General features: G+C 44.8%; 1 protein-coding gene across 1 annotated transcript in view; it reads left to right on the top strand.

Annotated features, from left to right (window-relative positions):
* The window catches only part of EIF3H (eukaryotic translation initiation factor 3 subunit H), a 223,500-nt gene that overhangs the window by 49,280 nt on the left and 156,870 nt on the right, over nt 1–17,350 (top strand). The window contains exon 2 of the mRNA XM_077493241.1: nt 14,962–15,118. Coding sequence (XP_077349367.1) covers nt 14,962–15,118 — 157 coding nt within the window. The remainder of the gene's footprint in view (nt 1–14,961; nt 15,119–17,350) is intronic.

Raw genomic sequence — 17,350 nt, 5'->3', positions numbered from 1 at the left:
TAAGAAATTTGGGTTGGTGGTGATTCCGTATGTTAATCTGCACAGATCAATGCAGGCTTGCTGCTGGGACACAAATTGTTTTCTGTGTGCCCTGTCTACACCAAAGCACAGACTTGAGGTGGGGTTGCAGTGCATCTTTCTAAAATACACTGAACCCATGTCATTGTCACCACATAGGATTGAATTGTCCTCACTATGTCCTGGCTGCACCTGCACAGCAGAGCTCCATAGACTTCTGTGAGGCTCTACTACCTCTATCTCTCTGCTGGGAGATGCAGGAAGATGAGCCCCATAGACTTCTGTGGGGCACCACTGCACATGAGAGAGTACTTGTGGTGCGGAATACCAGCAAACATGGGACGCTGTGGGTCGGATCTCTGTAAATATGAACCTGCGTAGTGTGTCCCTTAATACACGGGACTCAGTAAAAATGACATACGCTTTGGAGTTGATTTACTAAAACTGCAGAGTGCAAACCCTGATGCAGCTGTGTATGGTAGCCAAACCACTTCTAGCTTCATTTTAAAGTGTTACTAAACTCACAACAGTAAAAAGTCTTTATATGCAGTCAATCATGCTTGTTATACTCGCTGTGGAACCTAAGGGGTTAATCCTCTACATTGTGTAAAAAGGCTGTTTGATCCTGTCTCCTCTGATCCTCCCCTTTTTACTGTCCTCAATCCATCTGCTGATCGCACAGAGCCCTAGAGGCACACTTTGCCCATGCTCAGTTTGGTGTGTATTGCTAGAGATTTTTTTTTTTTTTTTAAAGAGGGTGCATGTGATCATCACACAGGGCCAATCAGCGCTGTCCAGGCAGAGGGTCAGAGGTCATGCAGCCTCATAGGACAGTAAGAGGAGAATGAAAATTCCTCCTACAATCTTTAACCAGTGCTTGGCCAGACACGGATAGAAGTCTCGACTGCCATATACTGCTGATGAGAAAAGGCATTTAGCAGTTTACTAAAATTGCATTTCCATGTTCTGTGTACTGTGGGAGACCAGATATAGTGAATGCAGGCTCCTGGGTTTAGTAAAACTTTAAGCTTTGACCACATATTAGGGAGGCATGGGCCCCCCCTTGTCGTCGGCGGGAGGCATGGGGCCCCCCCTTGTCGTCGGCGGGAGGCATGGGGCCCCCCCTTGTCGTCGGCGGGAGGCATGGGGCCCCCCCTTGTCGTCGGCGGGAGGCATGGGGCCCCCCCTTGTCGTCGGCGGGAGGCATGGGGCCCCCCCTTGTCGTCGGCGGGAGGCATGGGGCCCCCCCTTGTCGTCGGCGGGAGGCATGGGGCCCCCCCTTGTCGTCGGCGGGAGGCATGGGCCCCCTTGTCGTCGGCGGGAGGCATGGGGCCCCCCTTGTCGTCGGCGGGAGGCATGGGGCCCCCTTCCCCCGGCGTCGGCGGGAGGCATGGGGGGGGCCCTCCCGTCGGCGGGAGGCATGGGGGGGGGAGGCCCTCCCGTCGGCGGGAGGCATGGGGGGGGGGAGGCCCTCCCGTCGGCGGGAGGCATGGGGGGGGGAGGCCCTCCCGTCGGCGGGAGGCATGGGGGGGGGGAGGCCCTCCCGTCGGCGGGAGGCATGGGGGGGGGGAGGCCCTCCCGTCGGCGGGAGGCATGGGGGGGGGGAGGCCCTCCCGTCGGCGGGAGGCATGGGGGGGGAGGCCCTCCCGTCGGCGGGAGGCATGGGGGGGGGGAGGCCCTCCCGTCGGCGGGAGGCATGGGGGGGGGAGGCCCTCCCCCCCCGGCGTCGGCGGGAAAAACTCCAGCAAAGGGCCACACCTGGGCTGTAATTTGGAGACCACTGAACTAAAGCTTTGAGTAGGTAGACTCGGCTGTGGCCCTCTATATACATTTGTAAGGCATACTTTTCAATTTTGATTGGAGTCTCTTTAATAACTGCAGAGAAGTGTGTTTTTCTATGGTCCCGACTACTTTCTGATAACATATTAAACATGACATTTGGTTGTGTAGTGCAAGTGCATCATCCTTCATTTGATGTGATATAAAAAGTTTACATTGTACATCCGTCTGGTTTAAAGCAGTTATGAGTAGTCTTTGTTTTTGGACTTGGTTCCTGCAATTATTCCAGGCATGGCTCAGATGGTGGGTCATTTGTTTTCATCCATCGGTGTTCTTTCATTTCATGTTGCATTCGGCTTCCCTCCTCTGTGGCCTTTAACGCACATCACCCCCTCAGAATTCTTCTTTTTTTTTTTTTTTTTTTTTCTGCCTGTAATTAAGCATAATTGGGTAATTTAAAGGAGGCTTTTGATTTATTTATTTTTAACATGGATGACGGTAAATTGATGCTCCAGAGGACGGTGTGTATCTTCTTGTGACTGTAATTTCCACTTTGCCCAAGTAGAGAGAACTCCTGAGTCAAGACCCGGGGGCTACACGCAGGGTCTTGCTCTAGTGTAAGCAGTGGGAACAGCTGCCATCGGATCTGACTTTGTGTCTGTTCATTGGACCAAATATTGGTGATTAGCTTAATTAACTCAACTCTCCATGCCGTTTACTGCCTGCCCGTTTGGCAACAAACGTGAATGCATAGATATGCCACCGCAATTACTTTTTACTTTTAATTCTTAGATGTTCCCCCTAGGGTGTTGGCATTCTGTCAACTATTGGCAAACGAAGGACTGAGGTTCTTTGGGGCCTTTGTTGGCTTGCAATGTTTTGCTTAGATTGCAGAATTAAAGAACAATTCAGGTCTGTACAGTTTCACCACAGTTTTTAGATCCAGAAATTTGTAGTGCCTTAACGAAAGGTTATAACTATGCAGGTTCTGGATCCCCCCCCCCCCCCCCCCAAAAAAAAAAATCCTGTGTCATCTAATTCATTACACCCCTCTACCAGGGGTACCAGGCGTTCGTTCTTCGTGATCCCTGCTATATGAAGAAATGTGGCCACCCTCTACAGCTTGCTCTAGATCAACCTTTCTCAACCTTTTCAACACAAAGGAACCCTTGAAATAACTTTCCGGTCTTTGAGAACCCACTGCTAAAAATGACCCCTGATTAGGACTGAAACAACGAATCGATTAGTTGTCGATTAATCGATTATAAAATTAATCAATTAATAATTTCATTGATTAATCGGCCAGTAACAAAATGGGGGTTAAAGTTAATGAGTCTGATATTTACCAGATTGACCCTTTAATAGTATATCTCTCCTCTAATACTATTAAAGGACATATACTGTATATACTATGTACAGTACATCCCCCCCCCCCTCTAATAGTATGTATCCCCTCTAATATATACAGTATATCTCTTCTGTCATTCTCAGAGTAGATTAGATATTTTGCTCCCTAACCATATAGTTGGTTATTTATATTTACCACTGCATATAGAGATATTTAAGAATAAATTGCCTTTTTTAAACCTTACATATTAACTAATTTAGACACCACACTTTTTTTTTTAGGGTTCTTAACCGATCGAAACAATAATCTGCCAACTAATCTATTATGAAAATAATCGTTAGTTGCAGCCCTACTCCTCATACATCAGTATGATGGTCATTGGGAAGAATTATCACCTTACAGATGGTTAAAAAGGCCAATGGTGTCAGTGGGAACTTATCTAGCAACCTCTGGAGGAAGCCTGGTTGAAGAACCCTGATCTGGATGTACTATGGGGGATGTTAAGTGTATATTCAGAACAGCCACTAAAGTATAGGCACAGCCTAAAATGTATAGGGTCAATTGTTCCAAACTTGGGTTCTCTTGAGAGGACAGCAAGTCCTTTCAGATGGGCTGTCTCTGGTTACAATCTTGTACTGGGCTATCTGGAGGGGCAGGGTGAAGTTTTTGCTCTGAATGTCATGAGTTATGGATTTCCAAACATAAATTAAAATATAAAATATGCGGTGAAGAGTTGGTCTGATCGTTGGATGACAGCACATACTGGTATTCCAACAGTTGTAACATGTTTCCATGGGGACGCTTCCTATAATTCATTGCTCTGTCAAACAAACATTCTATTTACATAGATGGATAAATAGTGCAGTATAATGACTGCACATTAAAATCCCAGCAGCTTTATCAGGGTGACAACAGGAGCAGTTATTTCTGTATGCAGTATTCTTTTATTGAGTTTACAGCTCCTGAAATGAAAGCGGAGGTTCGCCCACCGCTGCAAAAATTAAAAGGCAGCAGCTGCCCATAGCTGCTGACTTAATAATCGGACACTTACCTGTCCTGGAGTCCAGCGATGTGGGCACAGCAGCTGTTTCCATCAGCTGTCAGGTGCATGCCGCCTCCATTGCAAGGAAGGGAACCCGGCAGTGAATCCTTATGGCTTCACGTGGGAACCCTACTGTGCATGTTAGGGTCCGCTCTGCTCTCCTACTGGTCAGGGGGAGGAGGAGGGAGCCTGGGCAGTGACATCAATACCCACGGCTGAGGCTCCCAGGAGTGGGAACAGGATACCCCCCCAAAGTGACAAATGTGGCATCGGAGGGGGGAGTACAATGAGTGGAAGTTTCCCCTTTTGGGTGGACCTCCACTTTAAGCAGTTCCATAGTTGTGCCCTGTGAGTCTGCAGTAAGGAGCAGAGATAATACTGATTGGAACACCAAATCGGCCAGTTCTCCCATCCACTAAGAATTGGACCTCTCCTCTCCACAGAAATTGGGGCATTTTAGCTGCACACAATAGGAGATCGTACATGCATTGTTGGGAAATGTATGAGTGGAAAGCTTTTCACCTGCTTTAAGAAATTGCCTGTGATGGCCATATAGTGTGTTTTTTTTTTTTTCCTCCTTTTTTAAAATGGTGTTTCCATAGAGATGTATTAATGGAAAGCTGGAAACCCCACACCCTGCGTATACCGGTGGATCTGGAACATGTGCTTTTAGCAGTTCTGCTGACATTTCACAGGTGCTGCAAAGTGAAGCCGTCATATTCACTGAACCTCGTCAATTAAAAAGTGAAAGTAAAGTAATGTGCATGGAAACCAGAATTATAAAATGTCGTTTTTTAATTTTTTTGCTTCCTGATAGCAGATGAAAGGCGACTGAGCAATCCCACAACTTCAGTTTATATTCAGTTGGTGCCACAAAGTGTTGGATAGCATTCATAGGGCACCCATAATTGCAATTTAAAAAGTAAGGTACAACAAAACTCCAAAGCTGCAGAGAAGTAGTTTTCATACCGATCACCTTGGCACTTCCCAAGTTTCCAAATCTAAAGGAACAAGCGTTTTGCTTTCCAATACAGTAAGGGCCGGTTCACACAGCGAGGCGCGGCGAGGCGTCTCCGACTTGCCTCACCGCGACCTGCGGGGACCTCAGCGGCGACTTGCAGAGGACTTCTGTATAGAAGTCAATGCAAGTCGCCCCCGAAGTCGCCCCGAAGTAGTACAGGAACCTTTTTTCTGAGTCGGAGCGACTCGAGTCGCTCCTCTCAGAACGGTTCCATTGTACAGAACGGGGGCGACTTGCGGGAGCGAGGCGAGGCGAGCCGTGTCGCCTCGCATCACCTCGCTGTGTGAACCGGCCCTAACGGGGCAGTTTTTAGCCTCTGACTCCAATGCAGAAGCAGGTCCCCGAAAGGCTCTACTCTGCAACAAACTTTCACCTTAAGTCTGACCACATATCCTTTTGGATTCTCTCCTGTCCAGGCTCGAAGGGCTCACAGAAGTTTTGGGTGGAGATATTCACCTAACTTTGGAGCCATCTATGGATACGTCGGGAGGTTTTTTTTTCCCATATGTCCTTTAGCAGCCCACAAGAAGCTCATGAAATCCCTACATGTACGCCAACTACTAGATATGTGGAGAATCGTACACCCCAAAAATGAGGACTACGCTTACCACTCTTGTATCCATGATTTATACTCTAGAATCAACTTTTTCTTGACAATGCATACCCCTTTGCCTATGGTCTCTGACGCAAGGATTGGCCATGTTGCTACTACTGGACCATGCAATCTGTGTGGAATTGCAGCCCTCTCAACCACCACCCAAATCTTTGGCATGGCGCTTCAAAAATCTGAATTACGAGACCCTGAAATCATTTCAGACCTAGTTAAAGCAAAAATGAATCTCACTAACAAATCCTCTCATACCCTGGACCTCTCATAAATGTTATATATAAGGCATTGCAATAAAATACGGTCATAGGCTTAAAAAAAAAAAAAAAAAAAAAAAAGCTACCCTGCCTCAGATCTGGTGTGTAAACCATAAACCAACCCCCCTCCCTTTTTTTTTTTTTTTTTTTGAGCCCTTTAACCCCCCCGTTTTGTTTCTTAGACATTACCTCTCCATTTTATGCTATGGGATTCTCCTCGGGTCTTTAGTGTTAGAGATTGTGTGGCTTCACTGACTAATGCATACCTTCGCTCCTGGTTTTTCCTCACTATTACGCTGGCAATTGTGCTATAATTCAGTTAATCTTTGTAACTAATCTGATCAGCCCAGCAATATAGGAGAGATGAACACGGCCAGCCTGTGTGACAACTATGGTTCCCTCCTAAGAGTGGAGAAATAAATGTAGCCACTGGAGGTGTTATTCATGGGATTACCAGGTGAAAAACGAATGCAACCACCACATCTAATGACTGATAGTCTGCAATATCATGGCTTTTTTTTTTTTTTTAACTGATTCTTTCTTTAATAGCTCCATAGTGTGTGAAAGGGCTCTTTTATAATAGAATCGTATAGCTCTCATCTCACAGCCTGTAGCGCATACAGCCTGTGCAGCACATTGTTTTCAGCTCTGCTGGAGGCGAGTGTCGGGTTTGAATTGCAGGTCACAGGAAGTGAGAAATCTGAAAGCCTTTCCAGCGGTTGTATAATGAGCATTGCACGGCTCCATTTACACGCACCCTCCCCAACCTGACATGCAGGCACACAGTATCTTTCTTGGGTAGACTGATGCTTTCACTTATCACATTATATACATTTCCCTTAGTATGGGATGATATTTGCTTACACATGCTGTGCTGCTTTAGTAGTCTTGCCACACACACTACAATGGGTTCTTACAACTCAAGTAACCAGGTTTGATGATGGTCATTGCAAACATATGCAAAAGCTGCTTTCAGCTAAAAGGTTACCTCTGTAGAATGGGGCTTATATGGGAATGATTGACTGGAAAATGAATTGGGGTCTTCAACCACATCGGCACTAGAGCAGTGTGTTTTTTTTTTTTTTTTTTTTGCATGTAAAAATCTGTTTCTTATCGTACATCACGGGACACAGAGCCATAGTAGTTACTATGGGTTATATGCCACCTTCAGGTGATGGACACTGGCATGCCCTAAGACAAATATACTCTCTCTCCCTATATAACCCCTCCCACTGCTGGGAGTGCCTGTGTTTTTTTTTTTTTTCCCATTGTCTAAGGTGTTGGTCACGAGTGAAGATGTGCTGAGCTCCACTGGAGCAATCCTTGCTGGGGCTAGCCATGCAGCCGGATCCATTCAAAGTGTCTCTTAGGCCGAATTGAATGGTACCCGGGCCTCATATCCGAAGAAATGAGGTCTTGCCTGTAACGCTCCTCTTTAGAGAGCTGGACCCCAAGATCCAGTACTTTTTGGTATTAAGGCGCTTGGCGCTGGAAAGAGGATCGTCGCTCGCGCTGGAAAGAGCTCTTTTTAAAAAAGAGGGCGGGGGGGGGGGGGGGGTCGCTTAGCGCGGCTTTGGCATCCTCCAGCGCGGGAAGGAGTGTTTTTACAAAACACAATTTTTGCTGTTGCAGGCTGTGGAGGGACACAAGCAAGTGACATATTAAAGGTTTGGTGACACAGGCATTCCTTTTTGACACATTTACTGCTGCATCAGGCTGGGCATTAATAGCAGCAACGGAGCTGGACTATTGCTCAAGCAAGTGAATGCATTCCTTCTGGTAGTACCTCTGCTTTGTGCATCAGGCTATGGTCGGAGGGGGGGGGGGGGGGTAAAAACGCTTCAAACGGGGCTCTAGAAACGCTTCAAACGGGGCTCTAGAAAGATGCACAGAAGCCTAGAACCATCTCAGTAAAGATGGCATCCTCCCCTTGAGAGTAATATGGCTGGCCAGAGTGAGCCATCAGGAGGGGGCAAGTGTTGCAGCTGCGCTTAACACTGCAACCCCTGTGTATATTACTAAGGAGCTTTTTTCTAAATCCATTTTAGTTTGGAGCAAAATATTGATGCTTAATCGCATCCCAGAGTGGGACTAAGCGTAACAAGTCCCCGTCCATTTGCTTCGGTCCCTCGCGCTGAGGAACAAGGGGCTAGAGATGACCAATTTCTCTCAGGGGACCAGAAAGAGGCTGCTGTCGCCTCTTCCAAAGAACCTAATACGTAAAGATCAGGTTCGCAGGAAAGGTTTGTTTGTACAATCTCTCGCTGAATTGGACCGTTCCACATTTTTACTCCCAGCAGCGCAGTCATTCGATGGGCCCTCTTCTGGTTTGGGTTCACTAAAGCCTCCTCAATTGGTTCATGCCTTTACTATCCATTTATGGTTTAAATAAAGCTTATGTATTCGGAGTGGGAACACCCAGATAAACTGTTTTATTCCTCCGAAAAAGTTTTCAATACTTTATCCTATGGAGGAAGAGTTTTATAAGAACATTGTGAATTCCAGCAATTGACGCTGCTATGTCCTCTGTAAACAAAAACCTTGTTTTCTGTATTGCACAAGGTTGCTGGGCATTTCCAAAGTGGCCTCATTCACTTGAATGGGTCATGCTTGGCAGGTGCTACACCTGACAACCATGACAGGGCATATAACTCGGGCTGTGACATGTGTACACCTCTGGCTACTGCAGCTAAAGGATTGGGGTGGGGGGTGGTAAAAACATATCTTAACTATGGGGTTTTAATCCTTCCCCAGACTACAAATTTAAATGAACCTTTACTGTTCTAAGCCCCTATAAGGGTGCTTTCACACTGATGTGCTGCGGTGTACCTGCACCACAGGTGTAGAGCATCTGTGACTCTTTTATTTTTTTTATTTTTTTTGGGGGGGGGTTAACTGCACTTTGCCATATATTTCTATTATAGCCTGCAGGATATAATAGAAGTCTGTCTAAGCGCAGGAAAGCTGCATGTGCACTGCACCCACGGTGTGTGTAAACAGCAGCACAATTGGTGTGAAAGCAGCTCTATAATATGCCCAGTGTATTGCTTCACACTGACCTGAAGATCTCCTCTTTCCTGCTGCTGGCACCACTCTGAAAACCAAAAGGGTCTTGTATAGTATCTCTAGCCAGGATAAGAGGTGGAGTGCAGCTTGTATCAGTCCACATGGGACAGGAGACGGTGTTCTGCTGAGAATTGTCCCCCTTCAGATAGTGTCTGTCCCATACTGCTCAGACACAGCGCTTACACAGTACAGAGGACAAGGAGATGCCGAAGGTCTCCGAAGATGAATGGCGCCTGTGCACTTAATAGTACCTTCTACCCGGATTCCAGGTTCAAGCTCCACCATGCAAGTGCACATAGATGATGTAAAACAGCACTTAGTAACAGGACCCCTCACAGGCTTGCTTCATTTGCCCATGCTTCGGGCACAGCCTCGCTTCGCTCTGCAAATTTTTATTATAACTCTGTCCACTTGGATGGGGAGGCTTCAACCTAGACTCAGGGCAGAGGGGCAGATGGTACTATTAAGTGTGCAAGCACCGTTTATCTTTGGAGACCTTCGGTGTCTCCTTGTCCTCCGTACTGCGCAAGCACAGTACAGGGCGGACACTATCCGACGGGAGACAGTATTCAGCACGACACCGGCACTAGAGGGGAGGCATCAGCTTATGAGGCTCCCTACTACAGCTCCAACTTTCCAAGTAGTCCCTCTGCATTGCACTCTGATGCTCTGGGATGGTGGGTCAGCAAGGCTAGACCATGATCTACCAGTCACCTGGCTTTGATCTACAGGTGGTGACCCCTGCCCTAGTCCATCCCAGGAGTGAGTAAGAGAATGTGTTCTGGCATACAATGGAACTATGGAAAATGAACGTAGCCACCCTCTGATAGGATGTCTGTTCACAGCAGCAAAAAATGGGAATTTGGAGATTTGAAGACTTTGTATTCTTAAAAAAAAAAAAAAAAAAAAATACTTCAATAGAATTTTTTTTTTCTTTTTAAATGAGAGTTCAGTGTCACTTTAAGCGGCCCAAAAATGTGAGATGAGAAGGCAACTGGGTTGACTTGATCTCATGACAGTGGTGGCAGGAAAACTGCAAGCCAGCAGCTCCTGGGGAAGTCATGAGTAAAGTTAGAAAGCCTTTCATAATTGCTTTTGTTATCCCACAGGACGATCCGTGATGTTGTGATGCCTGTTTGCCTGTACCTCTCTCCTCTTTTGGTCCTCATTAAAATAAAATTGCCAGGTTGATGATTTGCTTCCTTGAGGGCAGTTGGATATGCAGGCATGTCTATAGTTGGTGGGAAGCACGAGGCAGCTGTCGTCAGTTCAGAGATATTTCGCTGCTCACCAGGGTTGCCAACTTTCAGTATATTTACAAACACTTTGTAAAATCTGAAATGTTTGCATCTGTACATGAATGTCCGTTGCAGACTGCAGCTCCCCTTCTGCTTGCTAAAATTTTGAAGTAGGAAAAAGTTTTTATTTAATATAGGAAAAAAAAAAACAGTGCCCACACTTCTAACCTACCCTTCAATTACTGGGCCAGAGCTGTATAAAATTGCAGAGAAATTAAATGATGGCATTGAAATAAAATGTAAGGCTCGGTTCACACAGTACACGGCACGACTTGCAGCGCCGCGACCTGCCGCAACCTCAGCGGCGACTTGCAAAACGACTTCTGTATAGAAGTCAATGCAAGTCGCCCGAAGTTGCCGCAAAAGTAGTACAGGAACCTTTTTTCTAAGTCGGAGCGACTTGAGTCGCTCCTATTAGAACGGTTCCGTAGTACAGAATGGGGCGCGACTTGTCAGGCGGCGAAGTCGCCTGGACAAGTCGCCCCTGTGTGAACCGAGCCTAATAAAATTCTACAATGTATGTGGCAATAAGAAGCATTAAAGCCAATCTAAGCATTCAAGATCTTTACACCCATAGAAGTGTGATAGTACTTCAATAATGAGCCCCCTAATTACTTACGGAAAGTCTTATACCAAGTCTGATAATTGGCACATCTGTATTTCCCCATACTTTATATCAGGAGTGTCCAACCTTCGGCCAAAGATGGCTATAAATGTGGCTCTTCGTCTTCTTCCAACTATTTTCAGGAATGAAGCATACGAAGGGCAAAATTAGAACCAAAATTTCTAATGAGCACATTGAGAATTGCTACTCCATCCATCCAACCAGATATTGATATTCCTTTTATAAAAGTGTTAAATATCACACTAGTTTAGGTTGGCCTCTTTTACAACAAAAACTATAACAAAAAAATTAAAGGCTAACAACTTTCGTGAAAAAAATAGCAAATAAAGAATAAACATTATAGTGTATATAATTGCCATACAAGTCATATTGTACCGTATATACTCGAGTATAGGCCGACCCGAATATAAGCCGAGGTCCCCAATTTACCCCCAAAAAACTGGAAAAAATTATTGACTCGTGTATAAGCCGAGGGTGAGACATGCCTGTCCATCCCTGTGTGTCGTCCATCCCTGTGTGTGTCCATGCATCCGTGTGTGTGTGTGTCCATGCATCCGTGTGTGTGTGTGTGTGTGTCCATGCATCCGTGTGTGTGTGTGTCCATCCATCCCTGTGTGTGTGCATGCATCCGTGTGTGTGTGTGTGTGTGTGTCCATGCATCCGTGTGTGTCCATGCATCCGTGTGTGTCCATGCATCCGTGTGTGTCCATCCATCCCTGTGTGTGCATGCATCTGTGTGTGTGTGTGTGTGTGTGTGTGTGTGTGTGTGTGTGTCCGTGCAGCCTACCTGTGTCCGTCCGGCCTGTGTCCGTCCGGCCTGTGTCCGTCCGGCCTGTGTCCGTCCGGCCTGTGTCCGTCCGGCCTGTGTCCGTCCGGCCTGTGTCCGTCCGGCCTGCGTCCGTCCCGCGTCCCGGCCCGTCCCGCAGCTCTTCGTCGGTGGCCATTCTAGGATTCAAAAGCCGCGCCTCCGTCGGTGATAGGCGGAACACTCAATTTCCCACTGACTGCTGGGAAATTGAGTGTTCCGCCTATCGGATGTCCGTGATAGGCGGAACACTCAATTTCCCAGCAGTCAGTGGTCCGCCTATCATGGACGTCCGCTCATCCTCATACTACGGACGAGGATGAGAGGACGTCCGTGATAGGCGGAACACAGACTGCTGGGAAATTCAGTGTTCCGCCTATCACAGGCGAAGGCGGAGACGGAGGCGCGGCCTTTGAATCCTAGAATGGCCGCTGTCTGTCTGCTCGACACGCTGATCGGGCAGACAGACAGCGATGACTCGAGTATAAGCCGAGGGGGGCACTTTCAGCCTCAAAAAAGAGGCTGAAAATCTCGGCTTATACTCGAGTATATACGGTAATTAAATGTTAGTAAAAATTTGTTTTCCTTTTTAATCTGCAGCCAGGGTAATTTTCTGAAGATGTAATGCAATCTGGCTATCTGGAGGAGTTCTGTGTACAGTGCACTCCCTAGAAACATCATTTCCTGCTTCTGTGATTGACGCACCAATTTTTTTTCCCCAGAAGTCTGCGCTAATATACAAGTCGGATTTCAGGCATCCACTGGAACACAATTTTTGTTGAGATACTCCCAATAGGAACATGTCCAAAGGCATGCAGGCCTCATTAGTGCCCTGTAGGTGCCATAGCTGATTGATAATTATGAAACCACTCCCATTAGATTCATTTCCCATATGGGCACAGAGAAATGGAGAGATTTCTTTAGAATGACTAAAGGTAGTAATCTGCAACAAAGGTTGTTATAATCCTTGCAATGTATGTAGATCACACAGGGGGGTGTGTGTATGTGTGGAGATAATAAATATATATATATATATATATATATATATATATATATATATATATATATATATATATATATATATATATATATATATATATATATATATATATTATCTCTAGAGATCTATAGATATTTAGAGGGATTCATTCATTCAACAAAGAGTTATGCTTTACGTTTTTATGGTACTTGGGTACAGTGATCGTTGACTTGTGATCTGCCCAACCTTTTCTGCTCATCAGCTATTCTTATTGTATTTTATGTGTGGTCCTAGACCATTCCTCTTTGTCCCTGGAATGTCAAAAGTTTGGGGACCCCTTGTTTTTATATGCTCAAGCCTCTGGATAGGGCCAGCAAGCTCGTACATTGCTCTTGTTAGGATGAAGTTGTGCATTTAGGACAAGAAAGTGTCACTTTGCATATGGCAGTTGGCAGACCTAGGATAGTTCCAAATGTTCATTTATGGGCAGTGGGCACCTATTATCAGTTCACATGTTGACAAATTTGCTATAAAAATTTTTTTCCATGGCTTTTTATTTTGATTTTGACATCTGGAAACTCTACATTTAATTTTAATGTTAAAGGTCGACCAAGCAGAGAGCACACTGTGATTATCTGTAGAGTTGACTGTAGTATTAGAAAACTCATCGGTGTAACAGAATCACAACATGGAGTGTTTTTCCAACTAGGTTGAATGGAAATCCATTTTCATAGCTAGAGCGCCCACAGACATGGAAATCAATAGTGCTTTGTTAGGAATGAAACGTTTCTTGCATGACTAGCGCCAATAGATGAGACCTCTGTTACCCGCCACGTTGCGGGGCTCCTCTGGACATATTTCCTATCACTGACACTCTTGAAGTTTGCTGGAGGCCATGATTGTTTTCACTTTCATCTGTTTTTGTTGTAGACTTGCTTTCAATGTATTCTTCCTTTTCTGGGGAAAAAAAAAAAAAAACAATTTTAACCACTTTCATGTCTTGACACATTTACACCTTTTCATAATCATTACATCTTGCTGGCTTTTGAGATGTGGCCAGTTAAGTTTTCATTATGCCTCCTTGTATTTTGTGTGTTTTTATTTTTTTTCCAGACCAGAAGTCTTTTTCTTATGGTACCATATAGACAGAATTTTCATTAACTTGAAAACCAGGTTGAAAAAGACATATGAGCTACATTAAACGTAGATTCTGTAACCGCTCTAGAGATACAAGACCCTTTTTAGCAAATATGGCCAATTTTGTGTGCCAAAATTTAAAAAACAGGAAAATCCTTCTGATCCCACTAAGGATGAGTTCACTGGGCCCAGATATTCCTTTATCATTCAGTTAAAAAATTGTCTGTTTTTATTATTGTGTTTTTTTCAGTTATATCCTCACTTGGTTTATGCCCATACTATCAATTTGCGTATAATCCAGTAATAAGTACATGCACAGGGCTGCCATTTCTAATGTTGGAATGTTAGTTGCCTGGCTGTCATGTTCAGTGGATAAGGTCTAGTTCACACCTATGCAAATCAAAATCCGCATCTTCACAGAAAATATATGGTACCCTTCCACCTCCGCCATTTTTTTGAGTTGCATCTTCTCCAGAGGCCCAGTCGTTATGGTCGGGTATGCAGTGCCAGGTCAGGATGCAAGTTAATATGTGTATAGGGAGCTAGGCGGCTCTTTATTACTGCTTGACTTGTTGTGAAATGATGTGAACATTCCTAATAAGGTAGCTTGGCCTGTGACTTGCCATATGAGCAAAGGATTAAATGAAATGAATCTAGTAGCAACATGTTGGAAAGGCTGCAGTATCTTGATTGTTGTAGAAATGGGTTAAAAGTGGAATTTGTCTTTTGGTGGTGCGAGGAGTGGAAATGTAACAATATTGTCTGTATCTCTTTATAGTTTTATCACTTTATAAGTTTTTTTCATTAGAGTAATTTGATTCTTTTCATCCCACTGATCATTAATGGTAGCAAGCAGTGGATTCCTCCATTAATGATCAGTGTGGGGAAATGACTCAAGTGTGTTTTTCATCTGTTATTAGGCACTAATTGTGTGTTTTTCCTGAGCACTGTAAGCATATCCCGCTTTGTCTCCTGGCAGGTGGTGTTGAAGATCATTAAGCACTATCAGGAGGAGGGCCATGGAAGCGAAGTGGTGCAGGGCGTTCTGCTTGGACTTGTGGTCGACGATCGGCTTGAAATCACAAACTGCTTTCCATTCCCACAACACACAGAAGACGACGCAGAGTTCGATGAAGGTAACCACTCCGATAAAGTGACTTACACTTCAAAGGAGTCCACCAGCACAAACGGTCACGTTCCATTATGTACACCTAGTTCAAAACCATAAGGCACCATCCGTATAAACATCCTCTTCTAAAGACACTATAAACTTTCACTATGGGGGAGATTTACTAAAACTGGAGCACACAGAATCTGGTGCATCTGTGCTTGGTAACCAATTGGCTTCTAGCTTTTATTGTCAAAGCTTAGATGGAAGTCCATGCAAAAACTAAAATCCCTGCATCTCTAGACACCACGATCTAACACTAACCTCTCTAGCCCTGTACAGAAGAAAATTGTAAACATACCTTTTCTGAACCCGATCTGATCCCCAGCGGCAGATGCTCTGCAAGGACATGGCCGACGACTGCTGTGAAATAAGTGGGAAGTGATGTCACACATAGCCAGTGTCCTCTGCACCCTTCTACACCGTGATGCAGCGGCTGACAGCTCCGTGTGGGATCAGGTCAGAGCAGCTTCAAAAATGTTTTTCTTTATAGGGCTAGGGAGGTTAGTTTTAGAATGCTTGTGGTTATAGATGCAGGGATTTTACTTTTTGCATGGGCTTCCACTTCAACTGAACAAGCTAAAGTTATAAGCTGGTTGGTTATTCTGCACAACGGCGCTTCAGTTGTAGTAAATCTCCCCCTATTTGTCCTACTTCTGCTACCCCTCAGCAGGTCATAGATAAAGAGCTTAGCCAAAAACTAGGCATTGGTATATGAGCTGATTGGGTGATGAGTGAATGAACCTGAACTCTGCTTGCTTTCTGAAAGAGAGTGGCCCACCTCTACATACTACTGGCTGCAATGAAGGCCCCCTTTCCATAACTACATCTTAAAGGTTAAGTTCACCTTTACCGAAAATCTGTAGGGTGAACAAAACCTGATATTAAGCCGTAGAGATTTCAAATCCCCCGGACCGTTCAGTCGGCATCCTGGCGTTTGGCAGCAGGGATCACGGGACTGAGGAGGATAGGGAAGGGGGGTCATTTGTAAGTTCACCCTACAGATTTTCTGTAAAGGTCAACTTAAACTTTAAGCATGGGACATAATTCAGAAAAAAAAAACGTATTTTTGTCTTTGGCCTGCTACCAATGCAAGTTTTACATATTTTGTATATAGTCTTGGGAATGTTATCAGTGGTTCAGACAGAGTACATTCTCAGGCTCATATGGGGAGAAAATGGATACGGTCCACAGTGAAAATGAACACTGTAAACCTAAGAGTGCACTCACACTGACTGTGTTGACTGAGCCGGGGCATGGTTCACACCCTTGGTCTGGCTTATTTGTGTGATGCAAGTCCCGTGTATCATTCTCGGGGCAGGTAAGTGAACCTTGCCCAGTACCACTTGGAAGAGGTGGGTCTCGGGCTTGGTTCACTTGTGGTCTGTGCCAAATCACTCTCCATAGATGACTGAGCACCAGAGCGGGGATCACGGTAGTTAGCAGAGGTGATGATGTAAGTGTGCCTGGGAACTCACTTTATAGACCAGTGTGAGTGCGGACCAGTGGGCAAGGGGCGGGGTAGGTTGGTCTGTTAAAGGAAGATGAAGAAGTTACTGTATTGGAAAATGGAAAAATAAACCAAAAAAAAGATAATGCAGCCACTACGTTAAAGAATTGATAAACTGCAATATAATACTTTTTTGTTTTTATATTTAAGACCACTACAAATTCAGTTTAAATTAAATGTGTCCAGGTTCATCAAAAACAAGATATTGAAATTATTATAATTTTTTTAAAATTTAAAAACAAATGTAAATAGTTTTATCAGCTATTGTAATTCACAATAATTTGCGTTTATATTAATTGGTCAGTATTATTGAACATGGTTCCAACTGACATTCCAAATGACCCATGGGGTAGGCACAGTTTAAATTACATGTCTTGTCAATAAATGATATTATTATTCTCCAAAAATCTATATACTGTATGTCCACTACTTAATTGGCCTGTAGAACTGTTTTTCATTATTTGTAGTCATGTGCATTGCTCTATGCCAGTGTTTTCTCAAGGCGCTCCAACAGGTCATGTTTTCAGGCTTACCATTATTTTGCACAGGTGATTTGATCAGTTTTGCTGCCTTAATTACCACAGCAGTTTCATCTGAAGGGAAATTCTGAAAACATGACCTGTTGGGGCGCCTTGAGGACTGGAGTTGAGAAACATTGTTCTATACACACTACAAATCCCATAGTGTTGA

This window comes from Lithobates pipiens, unplaced genomic scaffold (assembly GCF_037356315.1).
Source record: "Lithobates pipiens isolate NorthernLeopardFrog02 unplaced genomic scaffold, aLitPip1_a1.2 Scaffold_19, whole genome shotgun sequence".
NCBI classification, from domain to species: Eukaryota; Metazoa; Chordata; class Amphibia; order Anura; family Ranidae; genus Lithobates; species Lithobates pipiens.
The sequence above is the reverse complement of the archived record's forward strand: the minus strand, read 5'-3'. Positions and strand labels throughout refer to the sequence as shown.